Here is a 13,158-nt window from a genome sequence, read left to right as displayed (position 1 = left end):
AGCCCCAATTTTAACTCAATCAGACAAGCAGGTCTTTAAATGACAGTGGTGGGGTCACATCATGTTTCCATCCCCATTCCATTTTAGCAAGGCAGCATTCAGACATCGGAGGGCCTGATGAAGTAGTGGTCTGATGCTGTTATCAGCACCACAATATAGTTTTATGTGCAGAAGTCATGAGACCCGCATGGTGCCAAAGCTGCTAGTGATGCCTAATGGAATGACCTGCTGCTCCTCGCCCATAGGAAATCTTTGGGCCCCCCCAGCCCTCCCCTCTGCCCTCCCAGCACTGGAATCTATTGGTAAACCCCCACCAACCAGCATCCACCATATGGAGAAGTACATTTCCTTGGACCCCTGGTGGTCTCTAGTTCCGGTCTTCACCCTGAATGTTTTCCCTCCCATGCCTAATATTGGGCAGCACGGTAGCACAGTGGTTAGCACAGTTTCTTCACAGCTCCAGGGTCCCAGGTTTGATTCCCGGCTAGCGTCACTGTCTGTGTGGAGTCTGCACGTTCTCCCCGTGTCTGCGTGGGTTTCCTCCGGGTGCTCCGGTTTCCTCCCACAGTCCAAAGATGGGCAGGTTAGGTGGATTGGCCATGCTAAATTGCCCTTAGTGTCCAAAATAAATTAGGTGGGGTTACTGGGGAACAGGGATAGGTTCGAAGTGTGGGCTTTCGTGGGGTGTTCTTTCCAAGGGCCGGTGCAGACTCGATGGGCTGAATGGCCTCCTTCTGCACTGTAAATTCTATGATTCTGTAAATTAAAATTGAGACTCTTCCATCAGTTTCATACTCAATAAACAGTTTGTGCTCCCCCTGCTCCCGCACCCACCCCCGTCCCCGGCTTCATCTTGGATACTTTTCCTCTTTTCCTTTAGTATTATGGTCTCTGCACATTTCCTCTGCCGAGTTGGGAGACAGATGCTTTACACACAGACCACTTATTAATGTAACACATTATCATAGAATCCCTACAGTGCAGAGGAGGCCATTTGGCCCTTCAACTCTGCACTGACCTTCTGAAAGAGCACCCCACCATGGCCTGCTCCTCTGCCGTATACCCGTAACCGCACGCATGGATCATGGCCAATCCTCCTAACCTGCACATCTTTGAATTGTGAGAGGAAAGTGGAGCACCCGGAGGAAACCCACGCAGACACGGGGAGAACATGTAGACTCCACTTATACGCTTATAGATAACCTATGACAGTGGCTTGGGAGGAGAAACTCATTCTTAGATTTTCTTTTTTCCTTCTGACTCTTCCTTTGACATCTCCCTGTAATTGAGTGGGATCGTGTTCTCACCATAGTTGGCAAATGTGGTAAGCCGACGACTGTCATCCACAGCATCAGTTTGATAACCAATTGTCCAAGCACTATCAATGCAGGAAATTAATTTGGGTTTTTTTTGCCCCTCTTTTTAAAAACACTTATCCTTCTTCAGTTTATTGGTGATCTCCTTCTGCTGTTTTAAAAAAAAAATAATGCAAGAGTTTCTTAATGGCAGCTTTCATCCCGGGTAATTGTGAAACCAGCCAGAGAAGGAATGAGCTACACTCACGAATGAATCTGTCTCTTTACAGCAACTAGCTAAAAAACAGAAACTCAGGATCGAACAACGTTCTGGAGCAATAAACGCATTGCGACCTAACTTCATCCCTATGTTTGGGAGAATTATTGCGCAATTTCCCCCTTTAGTTTCCTCCTCTTCATCCTCTTCGGGATTTTTGACTCAAGCTATGGCAGGAATACCAGTAACTTTCCCATGTGGTGTAAATGATGACAATGAGTGTCGAAAGGTTTTTAGAAGTGGGTGTACATCATTGTGCATCTTCTGTTCTCATCCCATATCCACACAGGTACAATTTTCAGCAGGGGGCCACTTGATCTGAACCATTCTTTGATGCTGCATATTAAGTTTAAGTTTGACAAACCATAGCAAAAAGGATGGAATATCATGTATCTTCAGATGTAACAAGATCATGTACGAACCTAATGTCCTGTTGGCTATTTGAGATGTAAGAAAACACATGAGATTCTAGACCTCCTTATCATGAGCTGTTAGAAAATCAGCGGCTTCTTCAATTAACTGGAGACGCCATTCTATTATTAATGTTTTGTTCTTTTTAATTGCGCTGTAATTACTGCATTGTGACATTCTCAATGCAGCCTTCAGGTTGTTGTTTTAACCACAATATATCATGTAAATGTATAGCTGCGACTATCCGGTGAACGGAATTTGTCCCATGATGAGGTGAGACCATTTTTGATTCACTGTTTCTGCATCAAGAGAGGTCCTATTGGTCAGATTACTGGAGCAGCTGCCAATTGTGATTGTTATTTGTGACCCCACCCTGTCACTAATGGTAGCGCTTTAATTTATTTTATTGCCGCTTTTTAAAATGGTTTTAAAAATGCATTTCCTTCCTGCTCCATGTCTCCTCCCTTGGCGTCCATGGGCTGGATTTACTTCAGCCCATCGCGGTGAGAACCATGATGACCAGGCCCACTTACTCCTGGGAGAGGCTCCGCACCAGTCTTCCCGTGGCGGCAAAACCTCCCCCAATTCAGTCAGAGGACGGAAGGGGCTGAGGCAGAGTTCCCAGCCACCAGGGGCAGAATGTTGATTAGGCTTAATAACGAGCCAGTTGACACCCATTAACCCTGAGCCCACTGGAATTTAGTGGATTTCCTGAAAGCCATTACAGATCTGCCAATCCCGGAAACCTCTCCATTTGATGAATATGTAATTATAGCTGGAGTGTTTTCCAAGGGTGCCTAAGTTCTGCATCTGCCAATGGTGTTGGTCTAAAGCATAGACATCCTGACTACCTGTGGATACGCCTGGTCCCAGTTTGTGGAGACCAGTGCTAATTGGCGCCCAGCTTGGGCCTCCTCAGGGGCCCCAGGTAGTCAGGCTCTAGGCAGGGTGGCATCCTGGCACTCCAGATGCCACCTAGGCACCTTGGCAGTGCCATCTGTGCATCCTGGCACTGGGTGCCAGGCTGGTGGTGCTCAGGTGGCATTTTTCCCACCGGAGATCAGGCCCGGGTGTGCACTGCCCTTAAATGGTGGGGTGCGGGAGAGGAGGCCGGCGGGGGGGGTAAGCATGATGATTTGGGTCCCGTCCCATCCATTGTGGGCCGGTTCCAGATCGCGGCGTCCCATTAGATCTCGCGAGGCCTAGCGAGCCCGGTAAATCTTGCATCCCAAATCGGGCCCTGCTGTTGGATTTCACCCATAGTTCATGTCCTGTATCTTGAGGAAAAGCTTTGATGTCATAGCTAGCGTTTTAAGAAAGTGATCTTTTAACCACCCCTACACCCACTCTCGATGCAATGCCCTACTCAAAACGTTCTGGTTTGTCATCGAAAGCCTGAAAAGCCATGATAAGAGGATAGAGAACGATGTATTGAATGTACAAGATGTAACATTAACCCTTTGTTGCCCTTTAAAAAAAAAATCAGACTGTCCAGATTTTTGCTATTGAGAAAATGCATGAGATTTTAGACGGATTTATCAGGATTTGGCTAAACTTTGAATGAAGGAATGAAGATGAGCTGATTTATTGAAAATCTACCAAATCTGATAAAAGCGATGAAATATCATGAATCTTCAGCAGTTCCATCAGTTGTTGCTGGCGGCTGGCATTTTGTTTTTCTTCAGCGACTTTGAGGAAAAAGAATACATGAAATTTTAGACCGATTTATCATGCGTGTCCTTCAGGTATTCTGTAACACTGGTTGTTAGATCCAGTTGTTAGCAGGTACAGATCGTGATAAATGGGATGGAACGTCATGTATCTTATTTTAAGTGTTTAGTTGATAAACAACTAACTCTATTGTAAAAATAACATGTAATCCTGACAGGTAAGTGCTATTGTGGTAAACTCTCCTCTTCGAACCTGGCTTACAACTTTCATGCTGCTTTCAATTTAAAGTCACACTTGTATAATAACATGAATATTACGCATATTCAGGCATCCCAAAAAATAACAGCTCTACAACAATTATGTTCTTAGCTACTAGCTACTAATGAATCTCATAGATAGCAGAGAAAGATGACTGACCATTTTTCTCAGATGAATGTGAAAGTTCATGGAATAAAACTATTTTGAAATATAACCCATATCCATTTTTTTGGATAGACACATAATCAACATTTGGATAATTATCAAGTAAAGAAGGTTAACCCCTCATATCCATTTAAATGTTTCTTGTTAAATTAAATCAGGTAAGGTACAGTCTCCATAGTCCCAGATGACCATAGGCTGCTTTCCATTTTGAGGAGGAAGCTGACTGGTGGTGATTTAACCTGAGGATTACCACACCTCAGGTGATTGACAAGATTGAGAAGGCAAAGCCTTCATAAATTACCTCAGCCGGCACAGGAATTGAACTCATGCTGCTGGCCTTGCTCTGCATCACGAACCAGCTGTCTAGCCAAGTGACCTAAATCAGCTTGATTGGTGGATTTAAAGAATATACCATATCAGACTGGTGCAACAGGATCTGTTGTTCTCAACTACCTTTGTGTCATGAACTCTGAGTCACCCCTTTTCCCAAACAACATCCAATATAATGATCAGAGTAACCTTTATTATTGTCACAAGTAGGCTTAAATTAACACTCAATGAAGTTACTGTGAAAATCCCCAAGTCGCCACACTCCGGCGCCTGTTCGGGTTCATTGAGGGAGGATTCAGAATGTCCAAATTACCTAACAGCACATATTACAGGACTTGTGGGAGGAAACCAGAGCACCCGGAGGAAACCCACAGAGACACAAGGAGGATGTGCAGACTCCGAATAGACAGTGACCCAAACTGGGAATCAAACCTGGGACCCAGGCGCTGCGAAGAAACAGTGCTAACCACTGTGTTATCATGCTGCCCCGAGTTATATCCAGCAGATAGTTACCATGCACAGATTGTTTGTCCATGTTTGGGAAAACCGTCTTCAGTTTCAGTGAAGGTGAAATCTTCTCAATTCGAGTTTTGGATTTTAACCAGCCACCCTTTTAGTGATAACTTGTTTTCATGGAGACTGTTTTCTGCAGCTGGTTGTGGCTGTGATGGTAGCTGCTGCTATTGTGTCCTTTTCTTCAGTTATTGTGCTCTGGATATATCATTCTTTCCCTTTGATGTTACCAACCCTGTGGGCCCGGCGTTTAGCATTTAAGTGTCGATTTCCTTCTCTTCACTTTTACATTACCTCTTCCAAACGCCATTGTTTCCCCCTAGGTAAACATTTCCTTTTCTCACTGATATGTTAATTTACATTTCAAAACATGCCTTTAGACAGTTTACCTTATCAATCCCCCTTTTCATTTTGTTTTATTTTATTTTATCCCAATTTCATTTTTTAAATCACAATTTTCCCCAATTTCTATGAAATATATAAGGCACTGCACTTATCTGCAGTGAATTAAATCTCCATTTGCTTTGCTCTTATTAATATTGCCCAGCACTGTGTTCAATTCTTCAGATTACACTCTCCACACCTCTATCCATCCCTGATTTGTGTCATCTGCAAATCACGCCAACTTTCATTGTGAGGGAGAATTTCCGGCCGTTCCCGCCAGCGGGAGGGATCACCTGGTTCCACCGACGGCAAACTCCTACCGCAGGTGGATTCAATGGGAAATCCCATCAACTGCGGTGGGAGCAGAAGACCCTGCCAATGGCAGGCTGCACCACTGAGAATCACATCACGGGGGGTCGAATTCCATCACCTCTGGTTTCTACAGACCAGGGGCGGGATTCTCCCCTACCCGGCGTGACGGAGGGTCCCGGCGTAAGGGAATGGTGCCAACCACTATGGGATCGGGCCTCCCCAAAGGTGGGTAATTTTCCCCACCTTTGGGGGCCAGCCCCGCACCGGAGCGGTTGGCACCAGAAGACTGGCGCAAAAAACCGGCGCCCCCGGCAGCGGGGCTGGCCGAAAGGCTTTCGCCGGTCGGTGCATGCGCGATGTGGGGTTCTCTTCCGCTTCCGCCATGGCGGCCGCGGAAGGAGAAAGAGTGCCGCCAGGGCACTGGCCCGGAGTCTGAGCGGCGGGCCCTGATCGCGGGCCAGGCCACCGTGGGGGCACCCCCCAGGGTTCGATCACCCCCCGCCCCCCCCAGGACCCCGGGGGCCCGCTCGCGCCACTGATCCCGCCGTTACAGAGGTGGTTCAAACCTCGGCGGCGGGAGAGGCCTCCCAGCAGCGGGACTTCGGCCCATCCGGGCCGGAGAATCTCCGCAGGGGCGTTGCCGGTCGGAGTGGCGAGATTCCTGCCGCCGCCACTTCCCGGGTGGCGGAGAACCTCTGCCACGGCCGGGGCGGGATTTTAGGCGGCCCCAGGCGATTCTCCGACCCTGCTGGGGGTCGGAGAATTTCGCCCCTGAAACATTAACAGCCCCAGAATCATTAAATGGGACACTCCACACAATGTCCTTCCCCATCTCAACCTCATTTGCTCATTTCCCAACCGAGCAGCTGTACCTCCCTCTCTTTAAGCCACTATTTTTTTACCTAGGACATCCACTACATTAATCTTGTGTGATAATCTTCCATCTGGAATTTTATTAAGTTTTCAATGTCCAGATGTATTGTACTGTGAGACTTTCCTGCGGCCACTTAAAATGTTCTTACTTCCTCAGAAAAGTCAAGGAAGAAAATCACTTCAAAAAAGTTAAGCAAGATGCAGAAACCTACCATGTGACATGAAACCAAATAGAAGTTGTTAATCCAGGACACATTGGAAGGAAATTTTTCTTAGAAAAGGCAACAGAGCCCAGAAATTACTGCTGGTGAATGTTTAATGTCTTCAAATAACATTTCTCTGCCTTTTAATTTTAGCATGGGTACACATCTATCCTGTGTTAAAATATTGGACCAAGAACTGTTATGTGAACACATCAATAATTATTCATTAATATCAAACAACGGATATTTCTGTGGTATCTCTGCTTATCAAGTTTAATTGACTTCAATTAATTATGGAGATATTACATTTGAAAAGGTCCAAAATCTTTCCAAATATCTCAAGACAAGATCTAAACGATAAAATATATATTAATATTTGCATGAACACCCAACATATTACTTCAATTATTTTGCGAAATGCATTTTTTGTAAGCTGGGTTTTAGTGTGCAACATTTTTGGAAGTAACATCGAATACAGCCAAGAATTGCATACACGTTGGTAAAAATTGCATGTCTTTTCTAGTTTGCCTGCTGATTCCAACAAACCAAACCCCAATTTTCGGTTTGTTAAATGAATTTTTATTGAAACATTTTGAATGATGTGTGCATTGCAGAAGTAGAACGGCTTTTGAGAAAAACAAAACCGATGTTTTCCGGATCAAGACCAACAATGTGGGGCCAATAAAGAAAATAAGGTATTGGCATGTTTCCCTCAATATCTTCTACTCTATTTTTTCTCTCTCTTCTTGCCTGTCTTCTTCCCTCCCAAAGACATTGAATTCTTGCTGGAGTGGGCTGCCATCATTCAAACCTTGGTTCCTCATATGAGTGACCAATATTCTGGTGTAGGACTTGACAATGAACATGAATAGACTCAAGAACAGAGAAGCATGTGAGGGTCCCCTTTTTCTCACTTTCCATCCCACTAGCCTCCGCATTCAAATGATCATTCTCTGTTACTTTTACCAACTCCACCACGATGCTAAAGGGTCATCTGAACTCGAAACGGTAGCTCTTTTCTCTCCCTACAGATGCTGGCAGATCTGCTGAGATTTTCCAGCATTTTCTCTTTGGGACCACAAAACAGATCTTCCCTTCACCCCCCCCCCCCCCCCCCCCCCCCCTCCATGCCCACCCACCCCCCCTCCCCCGACAGCATTCCGCAGGAACCGCTCCCTTTGTGACACCCAGGTCCACACCTCCGTAACATCCAACTCCCCATCCCCTTCCCGTGGCACCTTCCCTTGCAATCGCAGAAGGTGCAACACCTGCCCTTTTACCTCCTCTCTCCTCACCATTCAAAGACCCAAACATGCCATTCAGGATAAGCAGCATTTCACTCACACTTACTTCAATTTGGTGTGTAGTCTTAGCTGCTCCCAATATGGTCTCCTCTACAATGGGGAGACTTAACGCAGACTGGATGACCACTTTGCAGAACATCTTCACTCAGTCCGCAAGCATGACCCCAGCCTTCCGGTCGCTTACCATTTTTACTTCATCATCTTGCTGTCATGCCCACATTCCATCCTCGACCTGCTGCAATGCTCCAGTGAAGCCCGGTGTAAGCTGGAGGAGCAGCAACTCATCTTCTGGCTCGGCATGTTACAGCCCTCGGGACTCAACATTGTGTTTGGCAACTTTAAATTGTGACCTTTCTCCTCCAACTTAAATCCCTCTTTTAAAAGATCCCATACATGTATGCCTCAATGCAACCCCCCCCCCCCCCCCCCCTCCCCCCCCCCCCCCCCCCCGGTCCCCCTCCCACACCAGTCCATCTGTCTTTTGTCCTTAAAGTTGCTACTTTTTGTCTACAGTTGTAACATATACTTCCCTCCTTTCAGTTCTGACGAAGAGTCAAAGGACTCGAAATGTTAACTTTGTTTCTCTCATAATAGATGCTGGCAGAGGACAGCGCGTTGGCGCAGTGGGTTAGCCCCTGCAGCCTCACAGTGCCGAGGTCTCAGGTTCGATCCCGGCTCTGGATCACTGTCCGTGTGGAGTTTGCACATTCTCTCCGTGTTTGCGTGGGTTTTATCCCCACAACCCAAAGATGTGCAGGGTAGGTGGATTGGCCATGCTAAATTGCCCCTTAATTTGAAAAAATGAATTGGGGACACTAAATTTATATTTAAAAAAATAGATGCTGGATGATGCTGGGTGAGCGATAAATGATGGCCAGGAGTCAAAATACACCTGTGAGAGGCAAAAAAAAAATGACTCCTTTTATCAAACAGCGATCCAGGAGTACAGCATTCAAGTATCAGCCTAGATTTTGTGTTCAAGCCATTGGAGTCAAATCTGAACCACTTCCTGTACCATGTCCTAGATTATGGAACTTGGCATTTCACCTGGACATCTCAGTCATCAAATCAGTATTGGGAGGGAGAATTTGAATAGAATTTCTAACCTGAAAGCTTTCCAGAGAATTAGATTGGAGGTGCGCATGTGTGGAGGTTAGATGAGGACAGAATCAAGCAAGGTATCAGGAGAAGAATACTTGTGTGACTGTACCCCAGCAAGAAGCCAGTGATCTCGCGAAAGGGAACTGGCAGAAAAAGGTTGAAGATAGAATTGCTACCAACCTAAATGTAGCCATGTTGCCCGTCATTGGCGACAGTTTTTCCTCTTATTGGCTTTTACTCAACAGCTTTCCCCTTTGCCATGTACTAGGATCGAACATGACAATACAGGAATGAGTGCCAGCTGGTTCTTGGATCGGCTCGTGATCACCGACATGAACCGCCCCCATCTCCGTTTTATTTTCCTTGTAACCAATGGCTTAGCAAAGAGGAGGGCGATGGACTCTACGTGCGGGATCTGCTGGGAAGTTTGAACCCAATGGACGTACCCAAATGTAAGCCATGTGCATCTTTTATTGCTACACTAGGAGATAAGAAAGTAGTTAACAATGAGTTCAGCCTGTTCCCTTCCACAAACCATATACAATCTGGTGTAGGACCGACGGTACTTCTTCCTTAAAGTCTCCCAAGGAAAGATTCTCCAAGGTTAATCCTGCCTCTGAAAAGCACACAAGCAAAACTTCAGCATATCTACGAAACCTCATATGCAATATCTTAGACCTTGTCAATGTCAAGGATAATCCAGGGAACTACAGGCCGGTGAGTCTTACGTCAGTGGTAGGGAAATTACTGGAGAGAATTCTTCGAGACAGGATCTACTCCCATTTGGAAGCAAATGAACGTATTAGTGAGAGGCAGCATGGTTTTGTGAAGGGGAGGTCGTGTCTCACTAACTTGATAGAGTTTTTCGAAGAGGTCACAAAGATGATTGATGCAGGTAGGACAGTGGATGTTGTCTATATGGACTTCAGTAAGGCCTTTGACAAGGTCCCTCATGGTAGACTGGTACAAAAGATGAAGTTACACGGGATCAGGGGTGAGCTGGCAAGGTGGATACAGAACTGGCTAGGTCATAGAAGGCAGAGAGTAGCAATGGAAGGGTGCTTTTCTAATTGGAGGGCTGTGACTAGTGGTGTTCTGCAGGGATCATTGCTGGGACCTTTGCTGTCCGTAGCATATATAAATGATTTGGAGGAAAATGTAACTGGTCTGATTAGTAAGTTTGCAGATGACACAAAGGTTGGTGGAATTGCGGATAGTGATGAGGATTGTCAGAGGATACAGCAGGATTTAGATCATTTAGAGACTTGGACGGGGAGATGGCAGATGGAGTTTAATCCGGACAAATGTGAGGTAATGCATTTTGGAAGCTCTAATGCAGGTAGGGAATGTACAGTGAATGGTAGAACCCTCGAGTATTGAAAGTCAGAGAGATCTAGATGTACAGGTCCAGAAGTCACTGAAAGGGGCAACACAGGTGGAGAAGGTAGTCAAGAAGGCATATGGAATGCTTGCCTTCATTGGCCAGGGCATTGAGTATAAGAATTGGCAAGTCATTTTGCAGCTGTATAGAACCTTAGTTAGGTCACACTTGGAGTATAGTGTTCAATTCTGGTCACCACACTACCAGAAGGATGTGGAGGCTTTAGAAAGGGTGCAGAAGAGATTTACCAGGATGTTGCCTGGTATGGAGGGCATTAGCTATGAGGAGCGGTTGAATAATCTCGGTTTGTTCTCACTGGAACTACAGAGGTTGACGGGCGACCTGATAGAGATCTACAAAATTATGAGGGGCATAGACAGAGTGGATAGTCAGAGGCTTTTCCCCAGGGTAGAGGGGTCAATTACTAGGGGGCATTGATTTAAGGTGCGAGGGGCAAGGTTTAGAGGAGATATACAAGCCACGTTTTCTACACAGAGGGTAGTGGGTGCCTGGAACTCGCTGCCGGAGGAGGTGGTGGAAGCAGGTACGATAGTGACATTTAAGGGGCATCTTGACAATTACATGAATAGGATGGGAATAGAGGGTATACGGAACCAGGAAGTGTAGAAGATTTTAGTTTAGTCGGGCAGCATGGTTGGCACGGGCTTGGAGGGCTGAAGGGCCTGTTCCTGTGCTGTACTGTTCTTTGTTCTTTGTATTTACAATGACCCACCAGTTCAGGAACCAACTAACATCTGCCAGTTCTGTGAATGCCCCTTCACAATCTGTCAGGCTAATAGATAAGTTCATGTTACAAGCTGGATAAAACATGCATTTATATTCCGCAGGTTTATTCAAACCAGTCCATGATTTACAGTATCTCCACTCTCCGTTTATCCCAAGTGCATGACAATTTCCTGCATCTATACGTAAATCCACAAAATCACCTTGCTTGCATTAGAAATGTCTTGGGCGGGATTTAGCAGACCCATTCGCCGCGAAGGTAAATCTTCTTCTGGACGCGAAATCTTGTCGCGAGATTTCAGAACGTTTAATCTTCCCCGACCCCCACCAGGGAAGTGATCAGGTTCACACCTCTGATTTTAAATACGTTTTAATATCATGAAGCGGCTTCATGCTAGTGTCCAGCCACGTTCAATTCTCCCCCTGGTGACGTGACATCACGTCGGTGCGAATCACTACTGATTTTCAAAAGTGAAAACCAGTCATGATGACTATGCTAGGGAGTGTGGAGGTGCCTGGAAGTCCCAGGATTGAGGGCCGAGGCTAGGTGACACCTAGCAACCTGGCAGTGTCCCCTGGTGGTGCCGCCTGGTGGTTCCCCCTGGCAGTACCATGGGGCACCGCCCAGGGCACTGACAGGAGGTATCCCTCCATCCCTCCTCCATTGGGGGAGGGTGGATCCCCTTACGAATGGTGGGGGGGGGGGAACTGCACGCAACACCGACAGTGCAGGGGTGGGGGGGGGGGGGGGGGGGAGTGGAGGGAGTGCCCCCTGATACTTCTGAGAGGGGTCACCCCGAAGCCTGTGGGGGGATTCCTCCATGGCCGTGGGGGTAGGTGGGACGGAGGTTTTTTTGTCTGATCTGGGTGCCTTTAAAGATGGCGCTCCGATCTCTGTCGAGCCGCCTTGCTACTCCATCAGGCCCCGCCAGAGTGGCGGTGCAAACCATGCCCCATAATTTGTTTTTGACGGAGAGTCAGATCTGATCAGAAAACGTGGCTGTGTTTCTGGAGAGAAACATGTCGGTTTTCAGTCAGGACCCGACACTCTGTCATTCTTTTCGAAAACTCTACACCATATGTACCTGTGGAAAAGGCGACCTCATTTAAGTCGCATGATTTTTGGCGTAAAGAACTGTAATTCGATAAGCAGATTAGAGTAGAAATACCTCATCCGGCCCAACCTGTTACTTTAACTGGAGACCCACGGAGCAAACTGCCACTGCTTTCTCCAGACGCTTCCTTCTCGGCTGAGTTGAACTACCTCTATTTTGGTCGCCCAGGGATTTCCATTTCTGTATCTATCCATGGCAGCTTCTACAACTCTCTTCAGGTTTTTTAATCATAATAGCAAGAATGGAATTTGCATGCGGTCCCTAGTCATGGCAACCATGAGACAATAGTCCAGGAGATGCAAGTCTTACCAACTGAAGCAGGGTCTATTATCTCACACTCGAGATTGCGATAGAGTGCATGTAAAAACTGTACATCACCTCCCGGCATTTCTCAACAGCGCTTGAATGTAAGAGAATATGCATAGAAATCCCAAAGCAAAGGGTGAGAGAAGGGTAGGGAAAATAAAGAAGAGCAGGAAGGGGAATAAAATGGGTAAGAAAAGATACATTCATATCACGTGGATTGGATTGGATTGGATTTGGATTTGTTTATTGTCACGTGTACCGAGGTACAGTGAAAAGGTTTTTTCTGCGAGCAGCTCAACAGATCATTAAGCACATGGGAGAAAAAAGGAATAGAAGAAAATACATAATAGGGCAACACAAGGTATACAATGTAACTACATAAACACCGGCATCGGATGAAGCATACAGGGTGTAGTGTTAATGAGGTCAGTCCGTAAGAGGGTGATTTAGTTGTCTGGAAACAGCGGGGAAGAAGATGTTTTTGAGTCTGTTTGTGCGTGTTCTCAGACTTCTGT

At 46.3% G+C, this 13,158-nt stretch overlaps 1 protein-coding gene across 1 annotated transcript in view; it reads left to right on the top strand.

The window, feature by feature from the left end:
* Positions 1-13,158, top strand: part of LOC119963948 (lipoxygenase homology domain-containing protein 1-like) — a 282,480-nt gene that overhangs the window by 112,443 nt on the left and 156,879 nt on the right. Inside the window, 3 exon segments of the mRNA XM_038793391.1 lie at positions 7,307-7,387; positions 9,366-9,445; positions 9,448-9,549. Of these exon segments, the coding sequence (XP_038649319.1) occupies positions 7,307-7,387; positions 9,366-9,445; positions 9,448-9,549 (263 nt within the window).

The sequence above is a fragment of the Scyliorhinus canicula genome, chromosome 3, assembly GCF_902713615.1.
Source record: "Scyliorhinus canicula chromosome 3, sScyCan1.1, whole genome shotgun sequence".
NCBI lineage: Eukaryota > Metazoa > Chordata > Chondrichthyes > Carcharhiniformes > Scyliorhinidae > Scyliorhinus > Scyliorhinus canicula.
The sequence above is the reverse complement of the archived record's forward strand: the minus strand, read 5'-3'. Positions and strand labels throughout refer to the sequence as shown.